Source organism: Odocoileus virginianus, chromosome 10 (genome assembly GCF_023699985.2).
Source record: "Odocoileus virginianus isolate 20LAN1187 ecotype Illinois chromosome 10, Ovbor_1.2, whole genome shotgun sequence".
NCBI lineage: Eukaryota > Metazoa > Chordata > Mammalia > Artiodactyla > Cervidae > Odocoileus > Odocoileus virginianus.
In genome coordinates, this window is record NC_069683.1 from 30,761,448 (window position 1) to 30,781,386 (window position 19,939).

At 39.9% G+C, this 19,939-nt stretch overlaps 1 protein-coding gene and 1 long non-coding RNA gene across 5 annotated transcripts in view; one reads left to right on the top strand and one right to left on the bottom strand.

Moving 5' to 3' along the window:
• The window catches only part of STIM1 (stromal interaction molecule 1), a 187,220-nt gene that overhangs the window by 128,232 nt on the left and 39,049 nt on the right, over window positions 1–19,939 (top strand). For all 4 annotated transcript variants that reach the window (XM_020891107.2, XM_020891108.2, XM_070473339.1 and 1 more), the window contains exon 3: window positions 6,568–6,682. In XM_020891107.2, coding sequence (XP_020746766.1) covers window positions 6,568–6,682 — 115 coding nt within the window. The remainder of the gene's footprint in view (window positions 1–6,567; window positions 6,683–19,939) is intronic.
• On the bottom strand, window positions 6,353–10,328 carry LOC139037133 (uncharacterized). Its single transcript, XR_011489954.1, has 2 exons — window positions 10,197–10,328; window positions 6,353–6,714 (listed from the first exon to the last, which is right to left on the bottom strand). It is a non-coding gene; the product is annotated as an uncharacterized lncRNA (long non-coding RNA).

Below are 19,939 nucleotides of genomic sequence, written 5' to 3' on the forward strand. Positions count from 1 at the left end.
GTTGCTTCTCAGAGGGTACAGCCTTGGATATGCCCGCAGTCACCTTTGAATGGCAGTGGTTTTGGCAGGGCTGTCTTTGACTTTGTCTTTTCCTGGCCACACTCAGCTGTTAAGCGCTGTTAGTTGTCATCTGATTATTACTCTATTGCTTTCAACAATGCCCTAGGGCAGAAGTTTTATCCACAGAATGATCCAATCATATTAGAGCTCCTTTGAAAGGATAGTTCCTGAGATCAGTGTTTGAGATTTGTTCCTACTCCAGGCGGGCTCCTCCCAGCTGTTTCTTTTCCATGTTCTCATCAGCAAATTCTTTAGCCTACAGTTTAACCTATATCTCTAATGAATCCACCCATCTCCTTTGAATTGCCTTTCACCACAATTTTCACTGTTTTTCAGAGAGCCCTTAGTTTTGAACTTCTCTTCACATTCTGTTGCAAAAAAAATAATTTCCTTTGGGGAAAGGTTAAAAACTCTCTGTTTAAACCCTGCTTCTCCCACCAGGCAAAATCTCTGAGCTATGGTTCTAGAGTTGAAGGTCAGTTGATAATGGCTTCTCTTTGACACCCCTACCTTTGTAGCCGAGCATTTGATGGAAGGGTGGCAGTACCCTTATTGGCTTATCTCTCCCAGAGTATAATTGCTGTCTTATAAGCTAGGAAAATGGCAATCAATGCCCCAATATCCTCTGTGGCTCTGCATCCAAGGTGAAGTCCCTGCCCCATAAGTGGGACCTAGGTGGAAGTAGGGAGGCCCACTTCTTGGCTGGATTCTTCTAGAACTTAGCTTTAGCAACAGATAACTGAAGATGGGAGAAGACATGCTGTCATCTGCTTCTCTTAGGCAGATAGCCTTCCAACTGGGAGCCTGGGAAAGAGGGAGCCTTCTGTTCTTGGCTGCACCAGTCTGGAATGGAGTTTCTGTCTTACTGATTTGAAAGTGGGGAGGAAGAGAGCACGTGTTAATTAAAGTACTACAGACTGTCACTCTTCTTCCTGAGTTTTAGTAGATCTTGATGTTTCTTCATTTGCTGTATGCCCTAGGACCATTTCTAGAAACTTTAAATGATTGCTGTTAGAAAGTAATTTTTGCCAATTTTACTGGAGAGTGGGTCTATAGAGCTCCTTACACTGTCAAGCCAAAAGTGAAGTCGCTCAGTCGTGTCCGACTCTTTGCGACCCCGTGGACTGTAGCCCACCAGGCTCCTCCGTCCATGGGATTCTCCAGGCAAGAATACTGGAGTGGGTTGCCATTTCCTTCTCCAGGGGATAGTCCCAAACCAGGGATCGAACTCAGATCTCCTGCACTGCAGGCAGATGCTTTAACCTCTGAGCCACCAGGGAAGCCCCAAAGTCCCCTCTAACTCATCAGTTTTTAAAAACATTCTTACCTATAGCACATTCTGTACCATGCTGTGTATTCATCCTATGTAAATATAGCAGTGGCGGTTTAGTTGCTAAATTGTGTCCAACTCTCACGACCTCATGGACTGTAGCCCCTCAGGCTCCTCTGTCCACGGGATTTCTCCAGCAAGAATACTGGAGTGAGTTGCGATTTCCTTCTCCAGGGGATCTTCCTAACCCAGGGATCAAATCCAGGTATCCTGTATTGCAGGCAGTCTCCTGCATTGCAGGCTGATTTTTTACCCACTGAGCCAGCAGGGAAGCCCAAATATAGCAGAATTGATCCCAATTAAGAAGATAATCCTTTCTCTCTGGGGAAATATTTTTAGTGATCCATCTTCATCCCCCTCTCATAAGAATCCCCAGGCAGTAGTCCTTGGCCTGTGTTTGGATACTTTGGTCCTGATAGTTTTCAAGACTGGAGATGTTAAATTGATTAGTCTTTACCATTCTGGCCAGGTACTTAGCAAGTTGCAACTTTAGATGCTACCTCTAAGATTTGATCTGCATCATATGACCAATGTCATGGCCTGAGGACATCAAGGAGAATTCCATGACAAGGACTAAACTATATTATTGACCTCAGAGAGATTCTCTGTACCTGCATATGTGCTGGGTACTAGGTATATGGAAGTGAATGGTGAAGTTGCTGCCTAGAAGATGTTCCTCTGGTTGTGGAAATAGCTGTGTAAACAGATAAGGATATAAAAAGGATAAGTGGATATTATGATGGAATCACAGAAGAGGAAGAGTTAAGTTAGTTTTACCCATGTACAGAGTTGCTAATGTGTCATTTGAATCTGAAAAGATGATTTGGAATGATTAGGAGAAGGAGAGTGTTTTAGCTAAGGGAATAGTATGTGCAAAGATGTGAGACCTGTCAAGAGCCTGGTGCTTTCAGGGAATTTCAAGTATTTCATTATCACTGGGGATGGGAAGAAGTGACAGTTGATATGGCAAATAAGGCAGGTAGGGTCTTGCCAAGGTTGTGAAATTTCTATTTTAAATGGAGTTAAAGCTTTCAAAGTAAGAATCTTTGAATAGAATAGAAGGGGCCTTAGAAGGCAATAGATTACAGTGCCTTGTCTATTGCTGATTGTTTGGCACATGGTCTTGATACATTGAATAACAAGCACTTAGGACCTATCTGTCTTCTACCTCTTTTGTGTCTTCTTTACACATGAGAGATCAGCATCATTGTAATAGTGGGCTTCAGGATTGAATGTTCTTAGTATCCTTATGTTCCTCTTCCAGTATATTAAATGTATTAATATTTAGTGGAGCTCAGTTCATACATATGAGAGCTTATTTTGTGCCAGGTACTATTCTAAGTTCTTTATGTGAATTAATCCATTTATAATACCAACGCCAGAACCAAGCTTGAAACCATCATGTTATATTGAACCCAAGCCAGTATAATCCCCTGACTCCTAGATAAATATCTTTGTTTTAGATTGGCTGGCAATCTGGGGACACTTTTCTTTCTTCTGTATAGTAGACATAATATGCATTGACTACCAATTGTAAACTACGCATTCTTCTGGGTCTTGTAGGGCAAGCTCAAGTGAGAGACGCTCATTCAGTTATTTAATAACCACATACCCTGCTCTGTGCCAGGCTGTATGCCTGGAGGTTGGCTTATAGAGCTGAATTACTTATTTATTTAGGTGTTCCAGAGAATTTGCAAGGTGCTGGATAAAGAGATAAATGACAAATAAAATACAGTTTCTATATTTGAGTTGCTTAGGGGGAGTAAAAGGGGAGTAATTAAATAGCAATTATGGTATAATGGGATAAGTACTGTCATAGATGTATGACCCTGAGAACTAAGAGAACAAATAGGAGAGGGCAATTAACTTGCTTGGGAAAGATCTGGAAAACTTCACAGAAGCAGAGACTTTTTCTTCAGCAGATAGAAGAGGAGATATATATATATATTAAATGGAGCACCTTGTGTAAAAGCTTAGAAGTATAAAGGATCATGGTTTGTTCAAGGAACCTGAAGTGGCTTGATATATCTAGAGCAAATGTTGGCAGACTTTTTCTATAAACAGCCAAACAGTAGCCAATATTTTAGGCTTTCCTGTCCATATAGTCTCTGTCAAAACAACTCAATTCTGCCTTTGAAGCATGAAAGCAACTGTGGACAGTGCATAAATGAATGACGTGTCTGTATTCCAAAAAAACTTTATTTACAAAAACAAGCAACAAGATGGATTTGGCCCACAACTGTAGTTTCCCGACCCCTGGCCTGGAGTGTAGATGTCTGATAGGGAGGGAGAATGGCCAGGAAACTGACGGAGAAGTTACTCAATGGGCCAGATTGGAACAGGCCTTGAATGTAAGCCCAAGAAGCTAGGGCTTTATCCTGGAGGTTATGGGGAGTCATGAGGTTTTAAGTAGGTATGTTGGTATAATTAGACTTATACTTTACAAATCTCATTTTGGTGAGTAGTATGGTAGATGGGCTGGCAGGAGTATGACTAGATGTACAAAGGTTAGTGAGAAATGACTGTCTTCTCCCTTACCTTGAGCAAAAGCTTCTGGTCTCACTGAAAACAGATATTTCACCCTGACGTGTTCACATCCCAGCATTCAGTACCAATGGTGTGCAGAGCTATTGTAGCTAAAATTTGTCATGGGTCTTTGCTGGATATTCAAGTGGTAAACAAGAGTTGGGAAGCTTCTCAGATCTGAGGTATGTGTGTTGTGGGTTATTAACATTGTATGTATGGAGAAGCGAGAGGGCAGGTGGTGTGGTATGGTTTAGGAAACATGGGGGGTGAGCATTGGGGAGCAAGGTGAAAGGGGGAAGGAGGAGTAATTGCTTCCAGGGAAGAACCCAGGAGGCCTGCCTGATTCCTGCATCCAAAGATGTGCTGTTCCTCTTCCAGCTTTACCTCAGTGAATTCTGTTCCCTAATGAAGCTGGATGGACGTATTTTGTTGGGAATTCTGGAGAGATGTCTCCCCTCCTGTCTGCTCTCACCCATACCCCTTCACTACTGCTTCACTTGGGATGGGGTTGCATGCTTTGTACCACTGCCAGGGAAATCACTTTTCTGAGCTCACAGAACTAAATGTACCTAGTGACAACTGGTCCCTTGGCTCTTCAGAGTGCTGCTGAGCTGCAGCTCTGGCCAGTGCTGCATTCCCCCTGGTGAGACAGGACTCTCACGGAGCCTCTTAGGCCTTCCTGACAGAAGAGCCACTTCTTCTGAGTCCGAGATAGTAAATGCTTGTTGTGGGAGCTGCGAGTTGCCTCTTTGGTTTTGTTTTTGCTTTTTTATTGCTCTTAAACTTTGTCTTAAATTAGACTTTAGCTGTTAGCTGAATGTGGGACAGTTCAGAGTGATATGGGATAATGCCTGCTTCAAGTATATTCGACATCAGAGTTCTGGTTCTACACAATATTTTCCAATGCTGTGTTTATAGCTAGGTAACTGGGACTGTCTATCAAAGAATATACAGTTTGGAAGGGGAGATAGACCCATAACAAGACTGATGACAGTATACACAGGGGCCATGGGCCCACAGAAGTATCATTTATGCTCAAGAAGCCCTCATTATCTTCCTCAGTACCCACTCCCCCTCCTCTAAGCTGCCCCAACTGTGACATCATATTGTTTGATATAGACAGTTAATTTTTTCTTAATTTTAAGTAAAATTTAAACAAAAACATCTTTATAAAATGTTGCATTATAATATTAATTTTTAATGAGCAATCTACATAAACACAATGTGCTTGCTATGCAAGCACAGTCTTATGACAAGTCCCTTAGCCACCACCCTCCCTTCCCATCAAACTGCAGCCCTTAAGCCTCTCCTAAATGAAATTCTAGAGTTGTCACTGGAGTTCAGTGTTCCTAGACCTTTAGGTTGTTCTTTTAAAGAGAATTGGACTTTTCGGGTGAAATTTGATTTTTTATGTATAGTTTCAATTTATAAAATGCTCTGTGGGCTATTAAAAGACATGTGCAAAGGCAGTTTATGATATCTGTAAACATGACTTATTTGATCCTTACCACACGCAAGTGAGAGGGATAATTAGCCCTCATTTTGAGGGGAAAACAGGCTCAGAGATGCTGAGTCGCTTGCCCCAAAGTCACACAGGAAGTGGTCTGTTTCTATAGGTTCTGACTCTATATTTACAGTACATTCCTTTCCTATCCTTAAGGCTTGATGGTTGCAGCCCCACTTCTTTGTTCTGTAAAGAGGTTCCACTCAGCATCTGACCCTTCCTTTAGGTATAGCTTCCATCAGCCTGCGTTCGTCACTTGACCCCCTCTTCTTGCACAGCTCCTCTGTGTCCACTTGGCATCAGATGAAGTAACTCAAAAACTGGGGGCTAGAATAACCTAAAGTCTCAGTCACTCACTTGTCTGACTCCTGGGCTGGAAGACTCAGACATCTGGGCCTGGCTCAGACATTGCTAGCTCTCTATAGTCTCTGCAAATGACCTCTCCAGAATGACAGATTCAGGGTGGCCAGGCTTCTTACATGTTGGCTTAGTGCTCCCAAGGCATTTGTCCCAAAGGGGAGTGAGCCAGGTGGAATCTATATTGCCTTTTCTAACCTAGCCTGGGAAGTCATTCAACATCATTGCTGCCACATTCTGTTTTTTAGAAGATGAGTCACTAATGTCAGTCTATGTTCAAGGGGAGAGTTCGACTTTTTTGGGAGGATTGTCAAAGATTTGAGGACATATTTTAAAATCTTCACAACAAGTAATTTAATCTCTTTAAACTTAATGTTTTGAGGCAAAATTTGGGGCAAATTGTGTTCTTGTAGAGTATTACTGTTCTCATTTGTAAGATAGGTATGATATAATCCATTGGTTGTGAAGATTAAATGAGAAAATAGAAGCTCTTGGAATGTTTCTTAGTGTATAAATAAGTGCTCAAAAGTTGTTAATTCCTCTTCCTTTTTCCATGATTAAAAAGTATGACGAAGGAATTTCTTATTTTATATTTTTTTCTTGAGTGAAACATGTAACAAAGAAGAAAAGGCAGTCTGGTTGGCAAGTAGGACATATTCCCATGGAAGGACATATAGATGATGTGATACACTTGTATATCCGGCAGATGGGATGTGCTGTGACCTGTGAGGAGATCTTAGTGGGGTGGCGCCCAGGTGTCTTTTGTGACTTGTGTGCTTTTCCCTTGCAGTTCCTGAGGGAAGACCTCAATTACCATGACCCAACAGTGAAACACAGCACCTTCCATGGTGAGGATAAGCTCATCAGCGTGGAGGACCTGTGGAAGGCATGGAAGTCTTCAGAAGGTAATTAATAGCTTGGTTGTCAGTCCTAGTTCCTGGAAGGTTTAGAGAAGAGAGAAGAAGATGGGTAGCAATTTGGCTTTAAAAGGACATGAATAAAAATGCTTAGTAAAGAGCAAACTATGGAAATGGTTCTGCGTCCAGTCACTGAAAAGAGACTGTATCGAGACTGAATAACACTGAGTAGAGTCACTGTGCTGAGAATGGGGAAATATGCTCCAAAGAGAGTTGGGTTTGTTCTTTCGTAGAATTCTTATTGAAAACCATCCTATTGTCCTACCCCTCTCTTCACCAGCTCCCCCGATCCCCCAGCTTTGGCTGCTTCATCTCCAGAGACAGGGAGCCTGCTGAGTTTTTGAAGCAGTCTTTTTCTTCTGAAGATCCGCACTTGGTCCTGGCTCTGCTGAGTCCTGGATGATTCAAAGATTGGGTCAAAGTACAGTTAAGACTCTCTCTTGAGTCTTCTCTTCCAGGTGAAATGGGCCTAGTTAGAAGAAAGCTTTTTTTTTTTTTTTTTTCCCCATCCTACTCTTCATCTTGGTCTCCTTCATGTAGACACTTTCATTAATGTCTTTCTTAGATCATGGCTCCTAGAGTTGGACGCAGACCTGTAGGTGTGGTTTGATCAGGACAGAACTGCCCTCTGTGTCTGTTAATGCAGTCTGATTAGCTACTGGTGTCTTCAGCAGTCATATCACTCTGCAGGCTCATGTTGAACTTATTAAAGCTTTAGGTCTTTAGATTATTTTCTTGTGTAAGACTGCTAAACTGTGATTGAGTGTTCAGTCTCTCAGTTGTGTCTGACTCTTTGTGACCCCATGGACTGTAGCTCGCCAGGCTCCTCTGTCCATGGAATTTTCCAAGCAAGAATACTGGAGTGGGTTGCTATGCCCTCCTCCAGGGGATCTTCCTGACCCAGGAATTGAACTCGCATCTCTTGTGTCTCCTTTATTGGTCAGTGGATTCTTTACTCCTGGGCCACTTGGCAAACCCCACTAAACTAAGAGTACCTTTTCTTTGGGGAGGAGTTGTTTTTCCTAGAGCATTTGCTTCAGAATTCCCAATGAAAGAGCATGTCTAACTGTGTGAGACTTCACAGGGAAGGGGAAAAAAAGTGCTTTAGCTTCCTTTCCATTTGTGTCTGTGGCTAGAGTGTCCTTTGATATGAACAAGAATGGAAACAATCTGTCCCTTGACTCTCTGAGGGTAGGTCTTGACACTAAGAAGAATTAAACATAAGTGACCACCAGGGTCCGTGGTTTTTCAGATGAGGAACCTTAGGCCTAGATTTATTAAGTTATTTGTTCATTGTATTTAGTAAATAGTGGAGCCAGGACTTAGACCTGGGCCTTCTGCTCTCTAGGCCATTGTTTTTCCATACCACCTTGGTTGAAAGCACTAATTTGGCTGTAGAGAAGATCAGTTTTGGTAGGAATGAGGCAGTTTCTATTTTTGTTTAAATTCTTACCTAGGATTATGGAATTTCAGTTCTGGAAGGGATTATTTATAATGTAGATGGAAAACATTTGATTTAAACAGGAAGACCTAGATGCTAATCCTGATTGTAGGATGGACAGGCTGATACTTCCTGTTAACTCTATTTTTTAAAAATCAGTTTAGAAGAATCATAACTTGGCTATATACATAGCTTACTGGAAATCATTAGAAGTTGAGTTCCTTGGGGTGCTTTTGTTTAATAGCTCCTGAGCAACTCAGGCTGTCTACTGATGAGAGATCAAGCACAGAAATGATATTTGGAATGATACCAGCACCGCCAGGAAAAATCTTCTAACACTACCATTTAATTTTAGTTTTCTTCTTTTTCTGTAATAACTTGAGGCCATGGCGCCTGGGTTTTAAGAGTGGATGTCAGAAGTAAGAACTTAGAATGAAAGATGGCAGGGAGAACATTCCTGGCCTTTTCTGAAAGCCACAGAGAAGAACTGGGAAGGAAAAGTGACCTAGAGAATGCAGAAACAGAGGGACTAAATCATAATATTAGAAAACAGCTCAAGACAATTTTCTGGTAAGGACTTTATTTCTGGACTTAGCAACTAATTGAAACACTTCCAAACCTGTTCTAAATGACAGGAAGATGGAAGATGATGGAGTGAATTTTTAAGAGTTGGTACCCATCACTGATGATCAGAGAAAAACATTTCAATGCACAGTGATGTTGCTCATAGTTAAGCTAGAAATGATACATACATACAGTTTTTGGATTTGCTCACCATATTTCATGCCTGATGGTTTGACAAACTGAAAGTGAGAATCTTATGTACTATTTCTCCAAACAATTTGTTTCATTATTCCAAGTAAAGCTCCTAATTACTCTGGAGTTACAATTTCCAGGGCTACAAAAAGCGCGTACTATTCTGGCACTGGCTCAAACTTGCTGGCCTGGGTTTTGCTAGATGATGTAGTTATCAGCAGTGGTCATTTCTATTCAGAACATTAGCTGACTAATGTCAGTACCGTCTATGTGATTAGTGTTGTTAACATTTTCTGACTAATGTTGGAGCCAGTCTTTTCTCTGTGTTATTTAGATTTAAGCCAAAAAGCCCGATAATTTCTACATTAGCCAGCTCTGAACTTTAGTAATAAAAACAACAATAACAACTAAAAAACTGATATTTAACATGTGCTAGTGAGAGTTGGACTGTGAAGAAAGCTGAGAGCTGAAAAATTGATGCTTTTAAACTGTGGTGTTGGAGAAGACTCCTGAGAGTCCCTTGGACTGTAAGGAAATCCAACCAGTCCATCCTAAAGGAGATCAGTCCTGGGTGTTCATTGGAAGGACTGATGCTGAAGCTGAAACTCCAATACTTTGGCCACCTCATGTGAAGAGCTGGCTCATTGGAAAAGACCCTAATGCTGGGAGGGGTTGAGGGCAGGAGGAGAAGGGGACAACAGAGGATGAGATGGCTGGATGGCATCACAGACTCGATGGACATGAGTTTGAGTAAACTCCAGGAGTTGATGATGGACAGGGAGGCCTGGCGTGCTGTGATTCATGGGGTCGCAAAGAGTCGGACACGACTGAGCGACTGGACTGAACTGAGCTGAGGCAATGTTCTGAGTGCTTTAAGTATATTAATTCATTTATTTCTTACAAAAAGCTTATGAAGTACACTTATTACAATTGTCTCCATTTACAGATGAGGAAGATGAAGCAGAGAGAGTCATTAAGTGAAATAATGTAATGCAATTTTTCACTCACTATTCAGAGTTAGTGCAGACTTCGTAAGAAAAGGTTCAGTACCTAACAAGACTACTCTCAAAAAAAAAAAAAAGACTACTCTCACTTCAGACACCAAACTATTAATAGCTGTAAGCTTTAGGTGTTTCCAGACCACCTGTGCTCTGACTAACTGGTTACAAAAGCAGGGGTTCCAACAGTCCCCTCAGGTTTAATAATTTACTAAATGACTGTCAAGATTCAGGGAAGTGCTATGCCTATGATTATAATTTTATTATAAAGGATAAAAATTAGGACCAGCAAAAGGAAGACAGATACCTGTATGGCAAGGTCTTGTAGAGTCCTGACTGTGGAGCTTCTGTGCCCTCTCCCCATGGAATCAGAACACATTGCCCTCCAGGCACGTGAGTCATAATGCAACCATGAAGCTCAATTGAGCTTCATTGTCCAGAGTTTTTATTGGGGTCTCCTATAATATATTAATATAATATAATATATTATAATATGAAGAACTTCCCTGGTGACTCAGACGGTAAAGCGTCTGCCTGCAATGTGGGAGACCTGGGTTCAATCCCTGAGTCAGGAAGATCCCCTGGAGAAGGAAATGGCAACCCACTCCAGTACTCTTGCCTGGAAAATCCCATGGATGGAGGAGCCTGGTAGGCTACAGTCCATGGGGTCACAAAGAGTCGGACACGACTGAGCGACTTCACTTTCATTTTCATAATATAAGCATGATTGATTGACCACATGATTGAATTCAATCTCCAGCTTCCTGTTCCCTAAGGTTGGACTGATATCACTTGGCTCAAAGTCCCAATGCTTTAGTTACATGGTTGATCTTTCTGGTGACCAGCCCCCACTCAGAGTTCTCTTATTAGCATGAACTCAAGCGTGATCCAGAGCCCACCACAAATAGCAAAGGTACTCCTATCATCAAGGAAATTGACCTTAAGATAAAAACCAGCCAAATTCTATATTATACATAAGTAAGTCATTAAGTAAGGGAGAGCTGAACTAGTAGGGCTGAGGAAGAGTTCAAAACAAGGGCAACTCCAGGGATCCCAGCAGCCGGGACTAGGGAATTGGCCTCTTCTAACATAACTCTCATATGACTCAGCTATATTCATTTTTCATCTCTAAATGTCTTTGTTCAAGAGTCAGATATGGTAGAGGGAGAATCAGATTAGCATAGTTTGGATCACAGATTTACGTATGATATTGATAGAAAGTATGTGTGTGTGTGTGGGAGGGGGGTGCTGGAGGGTGCTGTAAATTCAAATTCCTTTAAGATCTTTGAGGTAAAGGGGAGTGGCAGTTATTTAATGGAAGAGAAGCTGAGTGAATTTTGTAGAATCTTTGAGAAATAGAATTTTTGTTTGTTTGTTTGAGCCAGTGGAAACAGTAACTATGCCCTTTGTAGTAAGGGGAGGCATTGACCCAAGAGGATTCCCTTCTAAAGCATGGCTTCCATTCTTCTAAACAACGTGTGCTGTTTAACTGTTTCTTCTCCCCTTTCCTTAACATGACATTTAAAAAGATGTTGTCTGCTGAACAAAGCATATTTTGTAATAATTTCTTTACCCATTTTTATGAATCAAAAGCACCTTAACTATCAAGTTTGATTCTAACTAAGGAATATGATTCCAGATAAAAGCAAAAGAACTTGGTATTCTAGTATCACTCAGGACTTTGTCTTGAGAGGATGTTTGTTTTCTACTAGGCTTTTGGAAATAAGAAAATAAGCTGTCTGTCCTCCTGTTCTATCTGTGCTGTTTGTTGTAGGACAGGATTTTTTACAGGAGCAGTAGAGCAATATTGGAGAACCAGAAGGGTTTCAGGAAGAAAACTCAGCAGAACTGGCTCACTATTGACATAGCACAGGGGACCAGGTGGCTTTGGAATTTAGCATAAACCATTTCAGAAGTCAGATCAATATAAAAGAGCAGACATCCCCTTTTTGCTTTTACATAAACCTGAGAGAGATCTATTTATTCTGTTCTTTTAGCTATTTATAAGTTACTTTGCTAAGTGAATCTTCAAAGTCATTTAGTTAAATTCCTCAACCATTAGTTGTTTGTTGCTGCATTTTTTGGGGGAAAAAGATACACTTGGCTTTTTCTTTCTCTTACATTCTTTCAGGTATAAACATAAAATGACTGTGATAAGTATCACTATCGATGCTGGTTGTATTTTGTTATCTAAAAAAAATGAACAAACCACAGTCATTTTCTATTTATGTTAATAGCCACTGGAGGGTAAAAATGTCCTACTTATATCCCCATTTAATAAAGGAAACTGAGCATCTCTCACCTGTTTCTGTTCCTAAGTCCAGAGGATTCTACCTCTTTAATATATTTTATGTGCATCTCCTATGATACTGTTTTCACTCAACTACTTCTTCTGAAGATTTATTGAGTTTAATTGACAATAAAATAAGGTATAGTTAAAGTGTACAGTTTTTAAAGTTTTGACACATGTATACAATGGTGAAGCCATCACCACAATCAAGATAGTGAATATATTCATCACCCCTACAATTTTTCTCACAGTCCTTTGTGATCTCTCCCTTCCTACCTCTCAGACAACTACTGATCTTCTTTCAGTCACTATAGGCTTGTTTGCATTTTATAGAATTTTCCATACATGGAGTCATATAATAGGTACTTTAAATATGTACTTCTTTCACTTAGTGTAGTTGTTTTGAGATTCATTCATGTTGTTGCATATGTAAATATTTTATTTTTATTGCTAAATAGTATAACAGTCCATTGTCTAAATATACCGCAATTTATTTATCCATTCACCTACTGATAGACATTTGAGTTATATCCAGTTTTTGGTTCTTATAAATAAAGCTTCTATGAACATTCAAGTTTTTCTATGGACATATATTTTCTTTTCTCTTAGGTAAATATCTAGGAGTGAAATGGCCAGATCATTTGGTAGGTATATATTTTTAAAAAACTGTCAGATTGTCTTCAAAGTAGTTGTATCATTATACATTCCCACCAGTAGTGTATGACTTGCAATTCTTCCACATCCTTGCTAGCACTTGGTATGATCAGTCTTTCTTTTTTTTTTAAAGTATTTATTTATTTGGCTTTGTTGGGTCTTAGTTGCGGCACATGGGATCTTTAGTTGTAGCATGTGAACTCTTAGTTGTGGCATGTGGGATCTAGTTCCTTGACCAGCGATCAAACCCTGGGACCCCTATCATAAGAGCTTGGAGTCTTAGCCTCTGGACCACCAGGGAAGTCCCTGGTCAGTCTTTTAAATTTTAGCTATTCTAACAGTGTAGTGTTGTCTCAGAGTGATTTTATTTTTCATTTTCCTGACGATTAATGATATTGGGCATCTTTTCATGTGCTAAAGTTGCCATTCACATATCTTCTTTAGTGGATTATCTGTCCAAATTGTATGTCTATATTTTAATTGGCTGGTGGGTTTGTTTTTTTATTGTTGAGTTTTAAGAATCCTTTATATATTCTGGATATAAATCCTTTATGAGAAAAAAAAATCCTTTATAAGATGTATGCTTTGTAAAGATTTTCTCCAGTCTATGGTTTGTCTTATCATCCTCTTAACAGTATCTTTTAAAGAGCAGAAAGTTTTACTTTTTATGAAGTTCAGTTTATCAGTTAGTTCTTTTATGGATCATGCTTTTGGTGTCATTTGTAAGAAATTTTTGCTTAATCCACACTTATGCAAGCATTTTCTACTATATTTCTTTCTAGAAGTTTTATAGTTTTAGGTTTTACATTTAGGCTTATGATCTGTTTTGCACTGATTTTTGTATATGGTGTTAAGTATGGATTTTAGTTACTTTCGTGCTATGGATGTCCCAGTTGTTCTAGAACCATTTGTTGAAAATTCTGTCTTTTCTCCACTGCTTTGCCTTGCACTTTTTGTGAAAAATCAGTTGTCCATAGAAGTGTGGGTTTACTTATGGGCTCTGTTCTGTCTACTGATCTATTTGTCTTTATGTCAGTACCATGGCATTTTGATTACAATAGTCTTATAGTAATTCTTTCAGTCAGATTGTGTTAGCTCTCCTACTTTGTTTTTCTTTTTCAAAATTGTTTTGGCTGTTTGTCCTCAATTCAGCTTGTCAATTTCTACAAAAAAATCCCTACGGGATTTTATCTGTAGATCAGTTTGTGAGAGCTGACATCTTAACAGCATTTAGTTTTCTGACCTATGAACAGAGTATATCGCTACATTTGTTTAGGAGGTACATTTTCTCTCAGTATGTTTTTTAAAATTAATTAATCAGTTTATTTGGTTGTGCCGGGTCTTAGTTGTGGCATGTGGGATCTAGTTCCCTGACCAAAAATTGAATCTAGGCCCCCTATGTTGGGAGCTGGGAATCTTAGCCACTAACCACCAGGGAAGTCCCTCTCAGGATCAGTTTTCAGGATAGAAATCTTTCATATCTTTTGTTGGATTTATTTCTATATATTTCACAGGCTTTGATTGTATTGTGAGTAGTATTTTTTAAATTGTGGTAAAATATACATAACATAAATTTTACTATTGTGTGTGTGTATGCTCGGTCACTCAGTCATGTCTGACTCTTTGCAACCACTTAGACTGTAAGCCTCCCAGGCTTCTCTGTCCATGAAATTTTCCAGGCAAGAATACTGGAGTGGGTTGTCATTTCCTACTCCAGGGGATCTTCCCAACCCAGGGATCAAACCCCTGTCTCTTGTGTTTTCTTCACTGGCAGGTGGATTCTTGACCACTGTGTCACTTGGCCACCCCAAATTTTACTATTAAGTGATGTTAAAAATTTAATTTTTGATTGTTACTTTATAAGAAAAACATAATTGATTTTATATATTGATCTTGTACTCTGCAATCTTGCTAAACTCACTTACTAGTAGGATACCATCAGATTTTCAAATTAGACAGTTGTGTCTGCTAGTAAAGAAAGTTTAATTTTTTTCTTTTCCAACCTGGATGCCTTTTAAAAATATTTTTCTTATCTGATGGCCCTGGTTAGTATCTCCAGTACTATGTTGAAGAGAAGCAGTAAGAGCAGACATCTTCATCTTGTTTCTCATATTAAAGGGAAATCATTTAATCTTTTACCATTAAATATAATGCTAAGTTGTGTCTGACTCTTGCGACCCCATGGACAGTAGTCTGCCAGGCTCCTCCTCCATGGGATTTTCCAAGCAAGAATACTGGAGTGGGTTGCCATTTCCTTTTCCAGGGGATCTTCCTGACCCAAGAATCAAACTTGGGTCTCCTGCATTGCAGGCAGATACTTTACCAACTGAACTACAAGGGAAGCTCTCAAATATAACATTAGCTGTTGTTCTTTGTTTGTTTTTGTTTGTTTGTTTTTTATAAAAACCTTTCATCAGATCAAGGAAGCTACCTTCCATTTCTAGTTTGCTGAGAACTTTGATCAGAAATGGATGTTGGATTTTCTTTTTGAGTTTTCTTTATTTTATTTTTGGTTGTTCTGGGTCTTGGTTGCTGAATAGGCTTTTCTCTAGTTGCGGTGAGTGGGCGCTACTGTCTAGTTATGGTTTGTGGGGTTCTCATTGCGATGGATTCTCTTGTTGAGGAACACGGCTCTAGGGCTCGAGGGCTCAGTAGTTGTGGCTCTCAGGCTCTAGAGCACAGGCTCAGTAGTTATGGCGCATGGACTTAGTTGCCCTGCAGCATGTGAAATCTTCCTGGATCAGGGGTGGATTCCACGTCTCCTACATTGGCAGGCAAATTCTTTACCACTGAGCCACCAAGGAAGTCCTGGATGTTGGATTTTATCCAGTGAGTTTTCAGAGTTGATTGCCTGGTTTTTCTGCTTTTGTTTGCTAATATGATAAATTATACTGACTGATTTTTCCATGTTAAACTAGTTGTATTCTTGGGATAAACCCCACTTGGTCATTTTCTAAATATATGGTTGGATTTTACTTGTTAAAAATTTATTATTTTTATTTTTCTATTAAAATGTTTAAATTGAGATATAGTTGATTTACAGTATTTTTGTTAGTTTCAGGCATACAGCATAGCAATTTTGTATTTTTTTTTTTTTTTTTACAGATTGCTCCATTAAAAGCTTATATTTCATATTTGCTAAAACTTTGTTTCAAACTTGTGGACATTTGTTAGGGGTTTAGGGATATTGGTTTGTCATTTTCTTTTCTTGTTTTATCTTTAATATCAGGATAATGCTGGCCTCATAAAATGAGTTGGGAAGTATTTGTCAATTTTCAGAAGACTTCATACGGAATTGGTGTATTTTTCATTGAATATTTGGTAGAATTCACCAGTAAAGCAATTTGAACCTGTTGTTTTCCTTATGGGAAGGTTTGCTGTTTTCTTCTTTAAACTACAGTATCAATTTCTTTGTTGTTCAGTTATTCAGTCATGTCCGACTCTTTGCAACCCCATGGACTGTGGCACATCAGGCTTCCCTGTTCATCATTAACTTCTGGAGTTTGCTTAAACTCATGTCCATTGCGTCAATGATACCATCCATCCTTCTCATCCTCTGTTGCGCCCCTCTCCTTCTGCCCTCAATCTTTCCCAGCACCAGGGTCTTTTCCAATGAGTCAGCTCTTTGCATCAGGTGGTCAAAATACTGTGTTGGAGCTTCACCTTCAGCATCAGTCCTTCCAGTGGATATTCAGGACTGATTTCCTTTAGAACTGACTGGTTGGATCTCCTTGCAGTCCAAGGGACTCTCAAGAGTCTTCTCCAGCACCACAGTTCGAAAGCGTCAATTCTTCAGTGCTCAGCTTCTTTATGGTTCGAGTTTCATATCTGTACACGACTACTGGAAAAACTGTAGCTTTGGCTATACAGACCTTTGTCAGCAAAGTGATGTCTCTGCTTTTTAATACACTGTCTAGGTTTGTCATAGCTTTTCTTCCAAGGAGCAAGAGTCTTTTAATTTCATGGCTGCAGTCACTGTCCACAGTGATTTTGGAGCCCAAGAAAATAAAGTCTGTCACTTGGTTTCTATTTTTTCCCTATCTATTTGCCATGAAGTGATGGGACCAGATGCGATAATCTTAGTTTTTTGAATGTTGAGTTTTAAACTAGTTTTTTCACTCTCCTCTTTCACCTTTGTCAAGAAGCTCTTTAGTTCCTCTTCACTTTCTGCCATTAGAGTGGTGCCATCTGCATATCTGAGGTTATTGATATTTCTCCTGGAAGGCTTGAATCCAGCTTGAGCTTCATCCAGCCTGGCGTTTCACATAATGTACTCTGCATATAAGTTAAATAAACAGGGTGACAATATACAGCCTTGACATGCTCCTTTCCCAATTTGAAACCTATCTGTTGATCCATGTCTAGTTCTAACTGTTGCTTCTTGACCTGCATACAGGTTTCTCAGGAGGAAGGTGAGGTGGTCTGGTATTCCCGTCTCTTTAAAGATTTCCCACAGTTTGTTGTGATTCACACAGTCAAAGATTTTAGTGTAGTCAATGAAGCACAAAAGTAGATATTTTTCTGGAATTGTCTTGCTTTTCTATGATCCAATGGATGTTGGCAATTTGATCTCTGGTTCCTCTGCCTTTTCTAAATCCAACTTGTACATCTGGAAGTTCTTAGTTACCTGCCTTTTTATTTCTCCACCAGAATGCTTGAGGACATTATCTTACATGATTCCATATTTTTTAGAAAAATATATGTATTTGGCTGTGTTGGGTCTTAGTCATGACACATGGGAGTTCATTGTGCCTTGCACGGTGTTTAGTTGTGGCTAACAGACTCTCTAGTTGTGGCTCAGTAGTTGTGGTGTGCAGGCCTAGTTGTTCTGTGGCATGTGGGATCTTACTTCCCCGACCAGGGATGGAACCTGAATGCCCTGCATTCCAAAGCAGATTGTTAACCATTGGACCACCAGGGAAGTCCCTATATGATTCCATTCCGTAAAGATATAATTCCATATCTTAACACACAGCACAGGAGCTGGCCAAGAGCAGGGATGTAAAAGACAGAAGTCTGCCTTTGTGTGATCTTATACAAATTATTTGACTGATTCAACATTCCAAACTTTAGGTTCCCTTAATATTCTGCAGCCATGCTGCTAGTCTTTCTCTAATCTGGTCTCTGCTTCTTTTTGGATGGTGTTCACTCGTATGTTCTTTTGGACACTGGCAGAGCTGATTTTTGCCAGGTAGCCTAGTGGGTGTATCACATGAGTCCTAGGTGAAAGGGCCAGGTTCTTTTTGCAATAATGATTTAAGGCTTGATATTGATACCATGCAAGAAAACTAACATGGTATCTGCCTTATTATAGGCTCAAATGGCAAACTGCTAGTGAGAGCCAGAAGGAAACCGCTTAGAGAAAAATCACAAGTCTAGGCTACAAACTGTCTTTAGGGAGGGCCCCTTTGGTGAGATTCTGTAGGTGTCTTGGAATGCTGTCTCTTGAGTAGCCAGATAAGAATCTAGGCTTTGAGTTGTCTTTTCTGACTCACTCTGGCAATCAGTCACTCCTTCCTCTGTGCTCCCACCTCATCCCATACATTGCTCTTACCTAGCACTTGTCACGCTGTATTATATTCATTTAATTTCATGTATGTCTCCTTCTCTAGAGAAGAGCCCTTGATGATGGAGATCATTCAGACTGAGCTCTGTATCTTGTAACCAACCAGGGATCTATTAGAGTAGAAGCCAGTGAAAGCTTAGTAAATGAATGAATGGTGATAATAATAGCTAATATTTTTTTTTAAGTACTTACTGTATGCTAGGAACTTCTCATATCTTCACTACACTCTTATGATGTAGGAACTCTGATTCTCACCATTTTATAGGTGACAGAATGAGGTTGAAAAAAGTTTAGTAACTTGTCCATGACCTTACATCTAGTCAGTAGCAGATCTCAAATTCAACCCAAATCACTTGGTTCCAGAGTCCAAATCCTTGACGATGGTGCTAGAGGTGACCAAAAGGTTGACCAAAGACTGACCAAAGGCTGACTTGAGTAACTAAGTAAGTGACTAACAGTTGTGTGAAAAAGAGGCAGAAACGGTACTGGTAACCCTTCTGCCAGACATAGTTCATCTGGATTGTGAGTTTGAAACTACAAAGGTAAGTGAGGGCTCTATCTGGAGGCACCACTGGTCCATCAGGGGAAAAACATTATGATTCAGGAGCTCATTTCTTACTGCTTATTCTTCCTCTGACAAGAAAAAGGATTGGCCAAGGCCAGAGATCTGTTCTGGCATATCCCTGGAAGTTTTACTATAGCTCATGTGCTAGGGAGTAATACTTACTCTTCCATCTGCCTGAAATGCCCTTCCCTCAAGCATCTACATGGCTGAAAGACCAGTGGTTTCCAACTGCACAAGACAATCAACTGGGGTCAACAGGAGAATATAATAGTTGTATTTCTATTACATTTATTTTTATCTCATTCTTTAAGTTTTATATGTTTTTATAATATACCTAATGTCAGTATATATATCTAATTTATAAATATATATTCATATATCATCATGTGTGTGTTTGAATTTTTTTACATGCAGATTATGTCATTTGAAATGTTGGAGACTACTAAGTTAGTCACCTTGTGCATCTCTTTTATGAAGGACTATGTGTTGCTGAAAACTCCAGGGGTTGGCCTTCTCTGATTCTGTGTAATATTGCTTGTCATTTTGCCCAGAGATGTAGTCTTTGATGTCTTTAGGAGCCAAATGGACAGGCTTAAGGGGATGAGAGAATCATGACTTTAGAAGACTGTCTCTTGCTTGCATGTCCTCCTGGGATTTGGTCATGTGAATCACTTGGCATCTCTCTCGGTACTAAGCTCTCCTGGCCAAATTCTGTCTCCTCTTACTGACAGCCACGGCTCTCTGGACTTGGTGTTGCCTTCTTCCTCACTTTGGGCCAGGGATTCTTCCCATTTTCTCTTTTGGAATGAGAAAGCAGAACAAAATTTTTAGCTTTTAGGCACTTGAACCTTAGGAGCAAGGTCCTGATGCCCTGCCTTGACTGAGTGGTGGGATATCATGCTGGGACACAGGGCTGCTCTCTGACAAGGACACAGCTCACTGTGGCTTACTTTGTTCAAACTGTAGTGATTCTGA